At 35.0% G+C, this 19334-nt stretch overlaps 1 protein-coding gene across 5 annotated transcripts in view; it reads right to left on the bottom strand.

Annotated features, from left to right (window-relative positions):
• The window catches only part of Tnpo (transportin 1), a 563147-nt gene that overhangs the window by 139938 nt on the left and 403875 nt on the right, over positions 1 to 19334 (bottom strand). For 4 of the 5 annotated variants that reach the window (XM_090372882.1, XM_090372884.1, XM_090372885.1 and 1 more), the window contains one exon: positions 8395 to 8470. The exons of the other annotated variant lie outside the window; for it this stretch is intronic. In XM_090372882.1, the coding sequence (XP_090229008.1) occupies positions 8395 to 8470 (76 nt within the window). The remainder of the gene's footprint in view (positions 1 to 8394; positions 8471 to 19334) is intronic. 5 annotated transcript variants of the gene reach the window in all.

Raw genomic sequence — 19334 nt, 5'->3', positions numbered from 1 at the left:
TATGCCACAGCTGCACCTGCCTACCTACAGAGTAGGCAGGTGCAGCTGTGGTTTCAGCCCAGCTGACCAGCTTTCCATCATCCAGTGTTCAATGGCTCTGTATTATGACTATTTCAGGTGCATTTGTTTGTGAATATACATAGGCTATATGCAGTAGTATCTTTGGGCCACCAGCTGCAATAGCTCAACGACTGTTCAACACACGATACATGTTAAAATGGGATACTGCATGATTAGTTGCTCTGCTCCACTGCAACATGTCTGTTCCAGTAGATAGCACGTTAGATCCTCCTCTCACCCTTTGGTCAATAACATGTGGATGGCCATAAGCCCTCTGGCTGGTAGTTCTTCAATGGTCAGTTAGTTAAGCTAGTTAGTTGGTTTTTAGGAGCATTAGCAACTAAGGCCATATTGCTCCGGGATATGCGGTGGTCATTCCCTGACCTTTCCACATCCTCTGTATTTGGTGGTGACAGGCTCGAACCCCGGTCTAATCAAGAAGCATGTGCTATGCACTGCTACTCCTTCCCACCTGGCTACGGAGGCGCTCAATGGTCAGTCCACTCTTGATACACACAAGACAGCTGTATGGGAACAATGGATAAGGTGTCCAGAACTCTTACCCCCCGCCCCCATGTATAACATAATCCCCATTACTGGGATGCGTTGGCACAATTCAGCAAATTAGTAAAGAAGCTGGGTACTATTTCACTGCAAGGTTGCTACCTGTTATCTGAAGAGAAGCAAATTAGACCAAATGAATAACAGAACTGCCTTCACATGATGGTATTATTCGAGTTAAAACAATATAAGTAACTTTCAGTTAACTGATGTATCACTATTTGCTATCAAAAGTGAATATTAGCTCAAGCTGTCACTGGAGATACAATAATAACTTCCAACAGTAAAACAGAAAAAATATAATGCAAAGTGGTATTATTTACTAAAGTTATTTCAATAACCGATTCTTTACTAATCTTAGAACACAATTTGTTCTCAAATTGTTGTTATTATACCCCTTAAACCTACAGCGATCGTGCCCTTGATTATTACAAACCTAGTGACACTGTCCCTGATAAGGACAAATTTTCTTTTTAATTTCTAGAAGAAAGTTTTTTCCCCTGCTTCAGGTATACCAATATTTCATCTTTTCTTAGTGGACTGCAATATTGCATAGTTATTGTATAGTAATATTGCAGTATTTAATAAAACTGCAATGTATAGTATTAAGAAATACAATTTTAATACAATAATAGTTTTCAATCAAAAAAATTAAATATCTAAAAAATTTTGTGTTTTTTAGACCTTTTATTTAAAAAAAAAATTATTAATGTGCTGGAAAAATAAAAAACAATTATAGCATAAAATATAAAATTAAAGTATTAGTTTTTTCTATTTTTCTAGTTTAAAAACTAGTTAAAAGTGTGAAATTTAAAACACGTGCAGTCAACATATCTTTCTGGTTATTATATGCAGAAATAGTTTGAAAAATTTGTTAAAAATATACATATATTAGATATTATTATGCACAACTATTTTCAAATTGGGTTTGCCATGAAGCATGCAAAATTTGAATTTTATGTGTGCTGCTAATGCTCTATCCCAAGTGAATAACCACCTTCCACATTTTCATATTTATTATTCAAAAATACTTCATATAAGATAATTAAAACCACTGATACGTATCGATCACAGGAGAGTTTTATAAATAACTTGAACTAGAAACAAACACAACTTCAAGCTTTGTAGCATCAGTAGCAGTGAGGTTCCCATGCTATTGTCACTGAGCTAAAAGTAAGACAACATAGTGATGCTGTACCTGCTCAGGCCACTCATGCTGTAACACTAGGAAAATAATAATAATAAATTCAAAACGAATATCAAGTAATAATTTGTCTAAATTTAAGAGAGCAGATTTTATCTTTAACCAAGAGATAAATGACAACAATTTTACGAGATGATTACACAACTTGAAACCTGCTCATCAGCAGCCATTGCACTCATTCCTCTTGATTCACCAGTCATGGCTTTATAGTATGTGTTGATCTTTGAATCACTGCAAAAGGCCAGTTCTTGTTCTGAAGCAGTGCTTACTCTAGTGACTTGAAAATTTAAATACAGTATCTTGTTTTAGTAAAACAGGTCATATCATCTACAGTGACAGTACAGTAGGTCTGCCGCTTTTCACTCCTCTGGAGAAGTCTTGATTCAAATCCAGTCAGAGAAATTCTTAAAGAAGTCTCTAACCAAATTTGTAGCCTATATGTATGTTATCTGAGATGAAGATATGGAGATACTTAGGTAAAACACTACTTCATTTACTACCATAATACCAAGACTCCACTGACCTTTACAGGAATTGCATAACAAATCTCCTTAGTCATTATTTAACTGTACAGTTTTCATAATGGAGAAGAAGCATGCAAGACAAATTATGGATGCCAAAAAACTGAAAATCATAAAAGGAGTGGAATTAATCTTCACATGAAATGTATGGATAATGTGCATATACTGAACATCCACCTGTCTGCACACAATATGATAGTGTCCCAACAGGAGAAAATTGAAACTGCATTCAAATATGGAATTAAGTGTCAAAAGAAAACACATGTGAAAGGACAACATCCAGAGCTTGAGGAAGTGATTCAAGCAGGCATGTGCATTGAGCATACCAGTGGATGGATATACAATTCAGTCAAAGGCAGCTGATTTAGCTCAAAAGATGGGCCTAGACAATTTTAAGGCACTGAATGGCTGGATAGAAACATTTAAGATATGATAGTGTGTGTGTGTGTGTGTGTGTGTGTGTGTGTGTGTGTGTGTGTGTGTGTGTGTGTGTGTGTGTGTGTGTGTGTGTGTGTGTGTGTGGTGGGTGGGTGGGTGGGTGGGTGGGTGGGTGTGTGGGTGGGTGGGTGGGTGGGTGGGTGCGCGTGCGGTTATTGTGGTGTTTTTTTTGTTTTTTTTTAGCAGCATTAGCAACTAAGGCCATATTGCTCCGGCATATGCGGTGGTCATTCCCTGACCTTTCTGCATCCTCCGTATTTGGTGGTGACGGGCTCGAACCCCGATCTAATCAAGACGCGTGTGCTATGCACTGCTGCTGCTCCTTCCCACCTGGCTACGGAGGCACCTTTTCTATTTTCTTTGCACTTATCACTTAAACAGTAAGGTATGGAACATATCATCCATTTTCGAATAATTTTTATGAGTATTAGATGCCAAAAATTGAGCCCAAGAGGAGAAAAATTTTACTTTGTAGATCAGTGTGCGACCCATCCCTCTGACATCTTGTATCTGCGGTATGTCTTAGTGGTATTCTTCCCTGCCAACTGCACAAGTCACCTTCAATTCCTTTATCAGGGTATAATTCAGTCTGTGAAACAAAATTATTGAAAGAGAAATCTTTTTATAATTTTGTAAAATAATCTCTGCAAAATCTGTGTGGGATTCTGTTGATTCAAACATGATAAGGAACTGTTTCAATGATGCAAGCTTTCGTTATATGCGTCCTGATTGCTCCCCGGTAGTGGATATGAACAATTTCAGGATAAAATCAGAAGAATGGTGGCAAATTGCTGGGAACATTAGTTTTTGAAAATTATGTTAAGTGTAACAAGGGCATTATTGCCCACTGGCCTTCATCGCTAAAAGAAAGGGAATAGCACCAAGCAGAAAAAAGGTGCTGACAAAGAAGATGATGGTGAAGAATGAGCTCATAGCAGTTCCAACACTGTCAAAAGCTGCAAAAGCCACTGATACTATGTGGAATTATATTTGCAGTTTTGATATTGATGAGGACATCAATAAGCTATCAAATATGGACACAATTATTTACAAACTGGGAACAGAACAATAAGAAACACAAAGCATTATACATATTTTTTAAAAATGTTTATTAAAATAACATGTTTTTTTTTTAACTTTCATGAGAATTTTTGTTGGTACTTTCATGCCCCCAGGCAAATGGTTTGCAGCTGTGAATTGTGATCTCTGTGCAAATGAATAAAGCTGGTTTTACCTGAATAAGGTTCATATCTCACTGCAGCATGATATGATAGTTCATGGTCATGGTTTTAGGTGGTAGATGGCTCTCATCTACCAGTGCATACCACAACTTTGCTTATTAGAGGCTTGAAGTAATGAAACCCATGTTTAGTTTCTAGAGCAAAGTTTCCGGCATCCCCCTCCCCCATACTTCTCCTTCAATCCATGCACGGTACTAAGTACTATAGGATACTTAGCAGTGGGAACTTAGAACCTCAGTTCCCACTGCTAAATAATAATTTTTGGGAACAGAGTTGTCATACTGTAACTCGATTAGTCTACTCCTGACTTTACATTGACATCAATCATTTTCCATGTTGAGCTGTCATGGCAATACATATAAACATGACCTACCAAAACCAGTGCTCAGAAGTTAAGGAACAAATGGCATATATATATAAACGGCATACATATATATAAACGGCATACATATATATATATATATATATATATATACATAAAAAACTTTCATATATATAAAGCCCTTTATTAAACCTGGCCAAAACACATGAGAGATGTTTGTTTTAATGCATATTAAGCCTTAACAATGTTCCTGCATCAATTCAGCATGTAGTCAGCAAAGATTCATGGACTCCACCATATAGAGATCCAGGATATACTCAGATGGCCAATTAGTGTGCATAACTATCTATAAATGGTAATGTGTCTGTATACAAGCCCTCTGATGTGAATGTGATATGGGTGCAAGCCCCCCCCCCCCCCATTAGAACAAGATCTTGCATGGAGATAACATAAGTAGCCGAGTGGTCAGCGAGAGTGCATAGCACGCATTCCTTGGGGGATTCAAGCCCGTGACTACTAAATACGATAAATATTTGTATTGACGATTTATTGTAAACTCTACTGACTTGGTTGTCGTGCCGGAGTATAAACAGAAAATTTATTTATTTATAAGGTGATGTGTTTTGGAAATGGTTACACAGCCTGCTTACCAAGCAGCAAGTCACATTCAACCACCTGGTCATTTTAACTAAACTTATTCCTGCCTCCATCTTCCCTATTGACCTCAAACTCAGAGAATCACCTAAATGGTGTTTTTTGGGGTCCTTTTCACAAGGGAGATTCTTGAAATAATTGATGGCATGAACAATAAATGCAAAGTACAGATGTTCTGAAAACAAGCTTTTTTCAATCTGATTACTCAATTTGCATGCTCTAACAGATTATGAGTAAATAATCTCTGTCTGAACCTGCAATTATCAGATTCAGACAGAGATTGTTTTGTTTTAAATATGATGAATATTTAAAACAAATGATGATACCATATAAATGATACTGATGATGGTATATCAAGCTTAATGTCCAAGTTTGCAGATGACACGAAGGTTGGCAGGGTCATTAAGGACACTGATGACAGCACGCTGCTGCAACAGGATCTAGAAAAGTTGAACAGATGGGCTGAGAGGTGGCAAATGAAGTTTAATATTGGCAAATGTAAAGTACTACATATGGGAACCAGTAACCCTAGAGTAAAGTATCAACTCTGTGGTACTACACTGACAGTGGTGGAGAATGAAAAGGACCTGGGGGTAATTGTGCAGACAGATATGAAGTTTTCTGAGCAGTGCAGACTGTCTGCAAGAGTAGCTCATGGTGTCTTGTCAATGATATACAGGAATTGTTCTAGAAGGAATAAGGAGGTGATTATCCCCTTGTATAAGGCAATGGTCAGGCCACACCTTGAGTACTGTATACAGGTCTGGAGGCCTCATTTTAAGAAGGATGTAGAGCTGTTGGAACAAGTACAGAGAAGGGCAACAAGATTAGTGAATGGAACAAAGGGTTGCTCTTATGAAGAGAGGCTTAAGTTTTGTAAATTACAGTGTCTGGAGACTAAGCACCTGCGAGGTGATCTGATTGAGGTGTATAAAGCCTTGAATGGTTTGAGCAAGCTCAATGCTGATGGGATTCTTCCTCTTGCTCAGAATAATCACATGAGAGGGCATATATTCAAATTGTGGAAAGACAGTTGTAGGATAAATGTGCGGAAGTTTGCCTTTAGCCAGAGGGTAGTTAGTCAGTGGAACAGACTTCCGTCCTTTGTTGTGGAAGTTGATAGCCTAAATAAATTTAAGGCTGAGCTGGACAGGCATTTGGAATGAACAGAGGAGTGAAATGGAACCGGGGTTTTTTTTTTTTTTTTTTTTTTTTTGGCTGGTGCTGCATAAGCTTGCTTCCTTCCATCATATATGCCTCTACTAATGCTAATTTCATTCTATTATTTTTTATTTAATATTGTATTCTCATTTGTGTTTTTTTACTTAACTTTTGAGAACCAGTATAGTTTTCAAAGGGATTTAGTAACTCAATGTCTAGTAAAACTTTTAAATCAACAGCTGATGAGTAGTAGTAGTAGAGCTATTTTACTTATCACTGACATTGACAAACTGCTCAGTGCTAAAACCAAAACAGAAGAGTTGTATATTTCAAGAGAAAAGAAACTAAGGATTTTTATTGTCTTAATAATGTTAGGACAAAACAATTTTGAATCATACCATATCCGATTTAAACATTACCATTTATACCATATCCAAATTAACTCTGTGCATATAGTTTTAAGCAGGCAAAAATTTAAAAATAAGAGGGTAAGCACAAAATGAAAAATAACAAATAAAGGTTGCTTTGCTGTGCAGTGAGATTATAACAAGAAGAAATCCATGAGACAGCAAGACACTAAAATTTTAATCTGATTTTGCTCTCATATCTGAAATTTCTAAAGCAAATTTGTTAAACAATATACACAGGGGTTGTCATTCAGAAGTTTTTGAATTTCTCTCCAAGAATAACATAATACTACCAAAACACTACCAGGGGTCACCAGAGAGAATATATTGCCCAGCCAAGAGTAGTCAATGTAAGAATTGTACACAAAATGAATAGATTTATAAAAATTCTTTGATGAATATAATTCAACAGCATACTTTTTATTGAATTCCAAAGGAATAATTAAAATACACACACATTTGTATATATATTTACGCTCCACTGATTTTGAAAGAATTTTGGAAAAGCAAAAAAAAAAGTTTGGGAAACTTTTACAATTAAAACTGAATCTAAATCATTTACCAGTATACTGCAGTAGGTTTCAGGTTAGGTTCCAAAACAAGAGTAAAATTAAACACATACACACAAGATGTGATAAAGATCCAGCAGAGACAGAGACTCACTAAAAATGTCAGAAGTACAATAACGTTATTATCTGTTTCTGGATGGGAGTGAATTTAGCAGAAGTCATCACCTACCTATGTAATTCCTTTAATTCTGTTCTCCTTACAAATAAGCAAAGATTTTATGGCCCCTCAAAAGATCTGAAAGAAAAATTCCAGATTATGAAGCAAAGACTCTTAGCTATATGCTGCAAACGAGGGGGAGAAAGATCAGCATCAACTTAAATTGAACCCGAGTTAGGTGTTAGGCAGATAACTTTGATTCTATCCAATAACCATTTACTTTTGTACTCTGATTTAAGAGTGGTTACAGGACTTGTTATTAAGCACTACTAATTATAACAATATAGGAATGACTGCTTAAATAAAAATGAGATTTCAGATTTTTCATTATCTGATATAAAAACAAACACTCTCAAAATTCATATACTTAGTAATGTACTCTGTGAAAATCAAGTATATGAACCACTTCCCTATATGCAATCTTATAACAAATGACTTATATTGAGAGTTTTATGTCCATACTTTTCTAAATATTGTAGATCGCATTATATGAATAATCAAATATATTTAATCATTAAAGAAAATAACATTTTTAATCACAATATGTTTCAGAATATATATAAATCTTCTACTACAAGTAATACAATTACAGATTCATTCTTGTGCTATTTCTCATCTAAAATATGCATAATTTAAATTATATCATTGTGAAAGTTATGATACTAAAGCTGTAAGATGCCCTGCTTTAATCCATGTACAGTGTAGAAAAATCACCAGAATTTTATCTTCATTGTTGTTGTAGGTGGGTAAAATACAAATAAGCAAAAAAAAAAACAAATAATAATAATAATAATAATAATAATAATAAGAATTGTGTTAGAACATTAAAGCAGGCAAAATGCATAGGCAGAATTCTGACAAGACAGAGTGAGTCATGAAAATAAATTAGGCTGCATATTAGTCTGCACACTTAACACACTGCTACTATACAAAGAGAAGGCAAAAAAAAAGTCAAACAAATCTAGAAAATTATAAACTTCAAGATTAATTTTTTTTAAAAACTATTCTTAAAAAAAATAAAAAAAAAAAATAAAAGAAAAGTTTGGTATATAAAGAAGAAAAGTATCAAGAAAGAATAAATAAAAAAACATTTACACACCACGGGCGTATAAACTGCTGTAACATAGGGGCGACTTCTTCAGGACATACGTAACCAAGGCGACCGATTGTTATGGCTACGTTACCAGGGAGATGGAACGAGACGAGACGGGGAGCAAAAAAGGGGAGAAAAAGCAAAGACAACTGATAAACAAACAAACATACAAGGCAAATCATGGACCATTAACATCGCATTTAGAAAGACACTGTATTACCAAAATAATAAAGAAGAGTTAATTGTTTAATGCAACTACAGACTGAACCATGCACCCAGAAAGAAACATGTTAAGAGATGCCTAAGTTAAACTTGTAAAAACAAAAGTTTGGCTAACACCGCATAGACAGTGCATACGGGGGGGAAAAATAATAAATAATAAATAAATATATATAATATATATATACAAAAATTAAGTTAAATTGAAATGCAAGGTTTCTTGGGTGCATAGTCAAGTATACTTAGTGAAAATACAAAATACAAAATACAAAATTAAAAATAAAAATAAAAACTTAATGAAATTGTACATATCCTATAACATGACAGAAAACATCTTTATTAAAAATCAAAAACAGTACAAAAGGTGCAAATAAAATGACTTGAATTTCTGTGTTTCATAAAAGCAGGCCTGAAGTGATATCATGAGAATGAAAATTATATGTTTTATAATTACAATGTTTAACTTGGTTTAACTGATATAATATTAACTGACTCCTGTATTGTGGAATACTTTTTTTGATTCCTTTCTTTACACCAATCTCTAATTATTAATATTTGCATAACCACTTGCATAGTTTATATGGAGGGAAGGGATAACAAAAAAAAATAATTTTTAAAAAGAATGCTAAAAATTATAGGATTGTCCAACTGGTGACTCGCTGGATAATTTTGTGTAGTTTGTTTGTTTTTTTAATTTTTCTTTTCATATCTCTATTTGTTCCTTCTAGGTAAAAATTAAACTGAGTTCCAACATGAAATTTTTTTTTTTTTTTTTTGCATAGTAAGCCATCGATTTGCTGCTACTCCAGTAACCTTGGGATTTGCCAATCAAAGTCAAAGTCAGTAAGATGTTTCCCAGAATATAATACAAAAGTACCACCAGATGAAACAATCACACAGTATTTAAAGACCTGTTTCCAATACACACAGTCCTAATACAATGCTTATTATTGCCATTACAACATAGTGAAATACTGGTTTTTTTTTTTTAAACTGTTGAATATTGACTACACTGAATAAGTATGATCAGTCTGATGTAAAGAAATCTAAAATCCAGTATTGAAACGAAACTTCCAATATACATGGGGTGGAGATTTCTTAATTACGAATAACAATGTGAAGTGGCTTGTTTACACAAGTGATATACCCTATATTTAGATATAAAGTTAAAGCTATTTATAGCAACCTATGTGGCAGGTTCCGACCAATATCCCATAAATCTAATGCTATTTTACATTCATTATAATGACCATGAAGGCCCAACAAATTCTTTATAATTATCGAAAAGTTTTTTTCCTCTTTTTTTTTTTTATTATTTATAATATTCGCATTTCAAAATGAAGGAATATTGAATCTAATGACTAGCTTGAAGGCTAACCATGAGATTTACTTGTCGTCAATTTCTCACACTCACTGGTAATTTCTCCTGCCTGTTGACATAATAAAGTTAACTTCCACTAGAACTTTATTTCATTATACAGTAAGGTAGCTTTGCTAAAGAGAAATTTGCTGCACCAGATAAGATCAGAGTACAAAATGCAAAGTATCAAATTTTGGAATGGCTGACAATGCACACAAAAAAAAAAATAATAAATAAAAAATAATAACATTGCCATAGTCAGAAATCTTTTAAAAACTAAGACAGAATCATTTGTGCATCAGATGAATATTGAATAGTTTAAGTCTTCAGAGGGATGGATGGTTCCAGAAATTTAAGCCTCGCCATTGGCTGTCTTTCAAAACAGTGTGCAAGCAAAAGTGCAGCCATGAACCACTGAAGCTATGAAGAAGTGGGTGGAGAATCATTTTAAACAATATTTTGTTGACATACAACCTCTTCAATGACATCTTCAAAATACTGAAAACTGGACTTTTTTTTTTTTTTTTTTTTTTTTTTAAGTTGCTAAGGTAGCACACACACCTACATTTAAAGATAAGAAACACAGCGATGGAAAGAAGGCAAAACAACAGTTTATTATTCTCCTAGCACCAAACATGTCTGGCACAAAGAAACTTCCTCACTAGAAAATCCCAGGAGCCCCAATGCTCAAAAGCCAACTGCATATTGGACAACTAAAGACTCCGATGTCATCAAACATGTAGGATGAATGAAGCCAAGTCTTAGATCACAAGGTAAGTAGGACAAGTAGAATAGAAAAATTTTGCTATTTGTGGATAACTACACCCCTCACTGTCAAGTGACTGGTCTATGGGCAGTCACTATTCAGCATCTGCTACCTAAAACAACATTAGTTTTTCTTCCACTTGATCAAGATGAAATCTTGTGCCTTAAGAAAAAATTATCAAGGAATGCTATTTAACAAAATTGTCTGGGTCTCGAAAGCAAAAAACATGCTTCAAGCAACAAATGTGTGTTTCGGCATGGGATGAGGTTGATAAAAAACAAAACCAGTTTACACATTCTGGATTTTTCACCTTGAATGATGCAACAAATGAAGCACAATGCACTCTTTCCTTTCTAATCATTAAGACTAGTCTGATAATAGTGAAGAATTTTTGGGGATGAATATCATCACCAAAACTGCCATGTTTCGCAAGAAATGTCTTCACAATAAGTGCAGAATGGTTGGGGCATTGTTGCGCAACAAGAACCAGCCATCTTTCTATCAAAATTATGGTCTCAGATGGGAAATGTGCATATCAATAGTCTTAGAAACACCTGTAAGTAGAATATAGCACTGACTCTCCCCTTCAGGTACAAATTCCTTGTGAACACAGTTTATTGAAAACATTATCAGCATTGTCTTGATGCTGGACTTCTGCCCAAAACTTTTTGGGCCTTGGTGATGATTTTGAAGTCCACTGCATGCTCTGACACTTCATCTCTGGGTTGTACTGAAATGCCAAACACTCATCTCCAGTGACAATACAGTTGAGGAAATTAGAACTGTCTTGACAATGGATGGAGTCTTCACATGATGATAATCTTCATTTTTCTGCTTGTGCATCAGGCTGTGCAGCATAAATATTGCAGAGACCTTCCTTGCCTAAATTATGCCTAAATCTTCACACAAAATTTGATGAATTGTCTCCTTATCATATCCAACTCACTAGTCATCATTCTGGGGGTCAAATGATGATTACTTGACACAATTTTTCAAACTTTCACAACCTTGTCTGCATTTCAAGAGACTGACAGACCCCCACTTCTTGGATCATCGTGAACATTACCACATCTGTCTTTGAGCCATTCATACCAGTCAAACAATGCCGCAACATAACATTTCATCACCATAAAGGTTTTTATCATTTCATATGTTTCTATTGCAGATTTTCCCAGTTTAAAGCAACATTCAATATTCATTTGTTGCTCCATTGCAAAAAGTGACCTGGAACATTAACACAACTAACAAAACTGGTTGTTAATTGCAACCTGTCAAGCCTACTGGACAATCACTGTACCACAATCTGTTGGAAGATGTACAATATGCGACTGCCAATTATTTTCAAACTCATTGAATGTGAACACAACTGCACAAGTCCAGGAACTTTATTGCCTCACCTCATATATTTTGAAGATTATGCCAAAGTGGATGCAGACACTGCATGTGTCGGGATATGCGCAAATGAAGAGCGCGGGTTCTTAAACTGTGGGCTGAAACCCCCTGGGGAGTCACAAAAAAGATTCTGGGGGTCGCAGCAAACATTGATAAATGTGATTAAATTAAATATTTATTATAAAACTATTGAAAACTTAAACTTTGAACTTTTTAAATTTTAAACTAAAACTTAAACTACTAAAAACTTAAGTTTTCAATAGTTTAAGTTTAAAGTTAAACTGTGGGTCGCAACCCCTGGAGGGGTTGCGAAAAAGAACCTGGGGTCAACTAATAATCCACATCCTCCGTATTTGGTGGTGACAGGCTCGAACCCCGGTCTAATCAAGAAGCGTGTGCCACACACTGTTGCTCCTTCCCACCTGGCTACAGAGGCACCCACCATGCTTTGTGCACTTGTACTGTAAGTTAAGCAACAATGATTGGGGACTGAGAAGTGGAGGTCAATGAAACATTCCATCATATTCCAAATGTGCTCAATGGACAGAGCAAAGAAGCATTTCTGGATAACACAGTCAATGCAGAAAATGAGAGCTATTTCTGAGTGTGTAATCCTGCTGGAAAATAATGTTAGGGATAAAGAGTAGAAAGGGTAAAAGCACTGGCCCGATACTCACAATGCTTTCAACGTGTCTTGCTGTCAACATGCCATCAATAACAAACAGAAGTAAATTGTAGTCACCATCACTCCAAATGCTTGTCCAGTAGGCCACTCCCTAATGCAGGCTGAATTACTTGGGTCAATAGAGCGTCTGCAGACAAGTAAACAGCCATCAATGATACAAAAGCAAAATGTAATTCATCAATCAAGGTCATATGATACCACTCTTGCCACAAGCAGATCCCGTCCTGCACCACTGCAGGTGTCAGAAACAATAAAATGGCACAGGAAGATTAGACAACAGATGGTAAGAATGCAGCTCCACTTCCTGCAGTCGTCTGCTAATTGTGTTCTCCCGAACATGAGAGGTTTTGCTATTATGATGTAAATCTTGTAGACTGTAATAATGTTTCCTGTAACTAGAATCAGCAATCTTCCCATTCTTCTGGCATTCTTTTTAAGCCATCAAAGGCCTGGCAACATGTGGATTACCTTTCTGTTTACACTAGTGCTAACAATATCCAACTGTTTGAGCACTAAGAACCACACAAATGATTTGCTATACTGACCATACAGGTTCTGACACCACAATAATTCAACCCCTTTCAAAGTCCATCAGATATACATGTGCACTTTATGCATGTTAAAAGCATTGCAGCCTATTACACAGACATTCGCTCAGCATTTTGTCACCATCTTAACATTTTAATTTCTATCGCAACTTCAAATTCTGGTATCAGCATTGTAGCAGACAAGTTATTAGATATTTTACTTACTGATCAGCTTCCAATACTAATCATTTATGCCCGTATATATATTTATATATCAGTTATGCATGAAAATTTTCAGATAAATTCATTCATTCTTTTTTTGATAAATTCGTACATTAGTGAAGCAATTTCAATGAAAAGCAGTGTATTTTCACCCTGCTGTGGTCAGAAGTTGGACAACCTCCAAATAATTAATGCTTAACACAAAAATATACACAAGAAATTAAAGACTTATGGGAAAATAAATAATGAATATGAAACCTGTGATAGGAGATTTAACATGGGGGAAAAAAAAAAAAATCTAATAGTTCTGTGAAAGCAGGTTATTTCACCAAAAGCACTTGATTTCAGGTTCAAACAAATATAGTTAATAAACATCATCATATGTTTACAAGAAAGCATAATTCAGACAAGTTTAAGTTATTACTAAACATGCACTTTTGTTGCATAAGTTTATTCATGTGAGGTGGGTTCAACTCTTACCTAGACTATTTAAAAGTTATAGAATTTATGTAGTCTGTTAAAACTCTGTGTACTATTGTTACAAAAACAATTTTCTATAAATATAAGAAGGTACTTACCTTAGTTTTTTTTTTTTTTTTTTAGGCACTGCTTTTAAATAAATACACCCAACAAAATTATTTACATTCATGAAGTTTAGCACTCAGGAAACAAGTTATAATCCACGCTTCCATTCAAACCAACAGAAGGGCACCTGTCTGCCATTAACATAAGAATATAGAATTGAATAACAAATTTATAATAAGACACCAAAAGACAAGTCTGTTAAAAAGATAAAATAGCTCAGCCCTAATCCAGAAATGGCTTTTTGGAAAGCAAGCTGCGTTCGGAGAAAAACTAAACTTTGATATTAAGCAAATAGGATTCTAAATAACCCTCATGGAATCAAGACAGCTTTTCACCCATATGCTCATACAAATCAGTAAGTATGGATGTATTATTTATGGAATTTTGGTGTAACTTCATTTCTCAGGACTTAGAGGTTAATAATTCTGTTATATTATCCTATAGGGCTAAAAGACATTTTTTGCCAGAACCTTACACTACGAAAGAGTTTACTGACATATGGGTTAGTGCAATCACATTTTCTTTATATAATAAATGAATAGGTGCATTATAGCCAAAGTAGCGTATATGCCATCAAACCCCATAACAACAACAACAACAGCAGCAGCAGCAGCAGATAACACATTATTTTTTTTATGTAGTAAACTACCAAGGTAGATGAATTGGCATCATCGTTTTAAATATATCTCATATTGCGAATACCTCAACAACGAGTTGGCATGATATTGCACTGACTCAAATAAGCAACACTTCATCAATGGAGAAGACTGTTGTTACTTATTCTCTTGGAAGTGACATCTGGGTGGTGGATAGCACCACCCAGATGTCACGTCCAAGTGGATAGCACCACCCAGACGGCAACATTTCGAGGCTTTTTGGTCTCTCTTCGGTGGGTGGGCAGGTACCCTGGTGTTACAATATCATGGCAACTCACTGTGAAGGTATTCACAATATGAAATATAATTAAAACAATGCCAATTCATCTACCTTGGTAGTTTACTACGTATAAAAATGATGTGATTGCACTAACCTATATGTCAATAAACCCCTTCATAGCCTAAGGCTATAGCCAAAAAACGTCTTTTAATCTAAACCAGCTGTTCCCAAACTGTGCGCCGTGAGATATTTCAAATTTTCAAGGGAAACACAGCGATACTCGACATCTGTCAGACACCACTAGCCCAAGGTAGTTCACAGTTTCAACATTACTTATTAAGTTGTTTTACTCTGTACTTACCATCTTACACGTGATCATTGTTAGTTATTTCTTTTGGCCTAGGGGCACCATGAAAAAATTACTGAGACACTAAGGGTGCCATGAACCAAGAAAGTCTGGGAACCTCTGATCTAAACTATTGCACACCATCAGGCATCTCTCATAGCTGCATTAAGTCTGCAATAAGTAAGCAAAGTGGTAGTATTGCACAGGTTGACGAGAGTCATCTACCACCTGGTGCCCATGGATGTTAGTTTAAGTGGTCTCTTGTTGGAGTTATATTTATTCAAGATTGACAAATATATTTTTAACCTTTCATCTCACAAATCATATATTATAGTAAATATCTTTATGGCATATTGCACATAATGGACACAATCAATGAATGGAAGTATTTAATAATGTACACCCCAGGTTGAAATTTACCTTGGAAGATGAATCCAACAATGCTGTTACATTTCTTAATCTTACATTGTCTATATTAGATGGTTTAATTCCAGTTTAAAATATATTCTAAACCTGCTAATACAGGCATTTTCTCTACTACAATAGTTACCATCTGTTTGCCTATAAACATTCAGTAGTATTTAACCAAATTTTGAATGCTGTGTACATATTGTACTATAAAACTTCATTTCGAAAATGAAGTCATCATTTTGACTGACAGGTTTATGAAGTGTATATCCTAAAATTAATTTTATCCATTAAAAAGCAAGCCAAACTATGAGTAAATGCAATTCATAACTAACCAACAAACTATAGCAAAATATTCTGTTAGCATCACTTACAGAGAACAATGATTTTTATTTTGCGTAAAATTATTTAAAAATACTTACTCTGTACTTACCATCTTACATGTGATCATACAAACCAGTAGTCTGATGGTACTTACTCTGTACTTTCCATCTGACTACTGGTTTGTATGATCATGTGTAAAAAGCCATGAGGGTTATTTAAAGTTTGCTTAGTATCAAAGTTTAGCTTATCTGCAAACAGCTTGTTTGCCAGAAAGTGCTGTCTGGGTTGGGGCCAAGTTAATTTATCTTTTTAATAGACTTGTCTGTTTCCATATTACAAAAATGGAATATGGAACATTTCATAAATGTTCAACGTGAAGGGTAATTTTAATTGTTCCATGCTAAATGAAAATCTAACATTTCCATAATCTCTGATTAACAGTGGATGGGTGTCTTTTCATTGGGTTCGATGGGAGTGGGTTGTAAGTAGTTTCTTGGGCATTAGTATTCATGAATGTACGTAATTTTATTTGTGTATGGTCTAGAAGCAGTACCTTGGAAAAACACTAAGTTCCTTCTTATATTGAAAGCTATTTACTTCAAGGTACATTTGACCCCACAGTCCTATTATTAAATATTAATATGGACTCTATGGAACAGTAATCATTCAGTTGTCAAGCAACCTATGAGTGTATGAAATAAGATGGCATCTGTACATATTTCTAGTTCAGGACTACAATGCATTATCAAGTTTCTCTGAGAGAAAAGTATGAAGAGGCCTAAAAATTATCAAAGATTTTCAGCATAATACAGGAAACCTTTACTGTCATGACTGCGTTTAAGTGATGGAGCTCATTCAACGAGAGTCATGAATTCATGGAAATGAGGAACCACAGAAGGCAAGGTCAGCAACTGCAATCAATTCTCTGATAATCGTGTAGTACAGCAGAAGAACTGTGAGAAAATTATCACCGAAAATAACATCAATTTTGAAATTGTAATGAGCTGGTATTTATTAGATGATTCAATGTGAAATTAATGCCCAAACAACTCACAACAGAACAAAAGGCAATGTGATTTCACATTTTATCAGTTCTGAATGAGTAACTGCAGAAGGGGGGGTGGGGGGAATTGTTATTTGGTTTTTAGGATCATTAGCAACTAAGGCCATATTGCTCCAGGGATATGCGGTGTCATTCCCTGACCTTCCCGCATCTAATCAAGAAGCTCTAACCGGTCTAACCCCAGTCTAATCAAGAAGCGTGTACTATGTACTGCTGCTCCTGCCCACAGAGAGAGAGAGAGAGAGAGAGAGAGAGAGAGAGAGAGAGAGAGAGAGAGAGAGAGAGAGAGAGAGAGAGAGAGAGAGAGAGAGAGAGAGACTTTTGATTTTTAACTGAAAACCAATCAAAGAAATGCTGGTTTATCAATTTATGCCCAAACAAACATCATCATTAACTGAGGGGGGAGAAGAGCTATAGAACACAATACTGCAGAACATGCTCTAAGAATTAATGTTACCAAGTTTTCTCTGCAGATGTTTACTTCCTCCACATAAGTGCTCATCCATGTATGACTAATCTGACTCTAAATAAACTGAACTGGGATGAAACATCTCCATTCTCCTTCGTAGTCTAAGTTCCAATGTGTCACCCTACCCCTTCCACGTATTTGCACTGCTAAAAGAACAATTAGGAGGCAAGAAATTCAAAGTGAATGAAGAGATGACACATGCAATTCTTAAATGGTGTTGGCTTGATGTCAAACAATAGATCCTTTGAAGTAACATACAAAATATTTGAAATAATTTGATTTTATAAAATTGTGTGGGTGTAGTATTGTAAAAAGAAGAAAGAGTACCTCAAAAAAGTGCCTTATCTAATTTTTTTTTTTGTCAACTATACGATTTTAAAAAAATAATAAAACCCAGATCGAATTTCAACCCCATCATATATGCCAGCTCCAATTAGCAAAATATTTTTACACACTTTTTTTTGTTAACAACTGATGATGATTATATTACAAAATATATGCACCATTATAGGGGTTTTCCCCCCTCATGTTTACCTAGGAGAGGGAGTGGGAAAAGCATTTCAAGAATTATCAGGTATAATCTGTTATCGGATAACTGAAATATGCAAAATGCCCCACAATAGGGAAATTAAAGAATGTAATGGAAGCGTAGGATTTCTACCTCTTCATTATTTGTTTATTTTCTACACTATCATTTGGCACTACAGACTGGAGATCTGTGTCTCAACAACAACAAAACTTTGTTGATAATATATATTTATTTAATGATTAAGAAAGAATATACTCTCTCTCTCTCTCTCACACACACACACACACACAATTGATATACTTTGTAACGACCCCAGCTATTTTTTTTTTTTTTTTTTTAAACATCAATAGTATGCAACTTAACTTTATTAGTAATACCTATACAATTCAACAAAACCATCAAACATGAAAACTTAATTTGGCTGAAACAAGCTCAGTATTCCCCCATCCCCAAGTTATTTTAAGTTTCTAGTCAATGTAAGAGTCAGATTTCTCATTATCATTTTACTTGCTAAAAACGATATATAATTTCCTTAGAGAATATAGATAAATTAATTTGGAGTGGGTAAGTATATTAAGAGCTAAATATCATGTTCTGAACATCAGAATTACTTACCACTAGTTCTAGTTGCATTATATTCATAATCTGCTACACACATGATCTATTTCATAAATTATTATTAAGCATAGAAACTGAATCTGTTTCATATAAAAGCATCTCTAAACGATGCAATGAAATGAAATGAATTTAGTATTATAATGGCTAAATGATACAGGGAAGCTGACCTTTTATGTATCAGCTATAAAAAAAATGGCCAGTCAATTTAACCTTGAAAATTACAAAATTCCCCATCTCTCAAAGATCTATGAGAATGAGATTTCTATTATTCTATAAGATTTTATACTTTTATTCCCACCACGTTCTTGTCTGCCTTATCAGTAAATGCACCTCCCTTGTTCACTTCATTTGTCCCATTTGGAGCCTTATACATCTCAATGTATCTAGCTGCCAAGCTTAGAAGGTGCAACAATTTGCACCTTCTAAGTGACAGTTTCTTGTAAAGACAATGATTATTGCTCCTTGCCAATCTGGTCACTCTTCTTTCAACCCTCAGTTGAAGTTCCACAAATGAATGGTGGATATTTATCAAATGGAGCTGGAAATCCACCCCTTCC

The sequence above is a fragment of the Mastigoproctus giganteus genome, chromosome 4 (genome assembly GCF_048544385.1).
Source record: "Mastigoproctus giganteus isolate SK-2022 chromosome 4, ASM4854438v1, whole genome shotgun sequence".
In the NCBI taxonomy this organism is placed as follows: domain Eukaryota; kingdom Metazoa; phylum Arthropoda; class Arachnida; order Uropygi; family Thelyphonidae; genus Mastigoproctus; species Mastigoproctus giganteus.
Note: the sequence above shows the minus strand (reverse complement) of the source record. Positions and strands in the feature narration are given on the sequence as shown.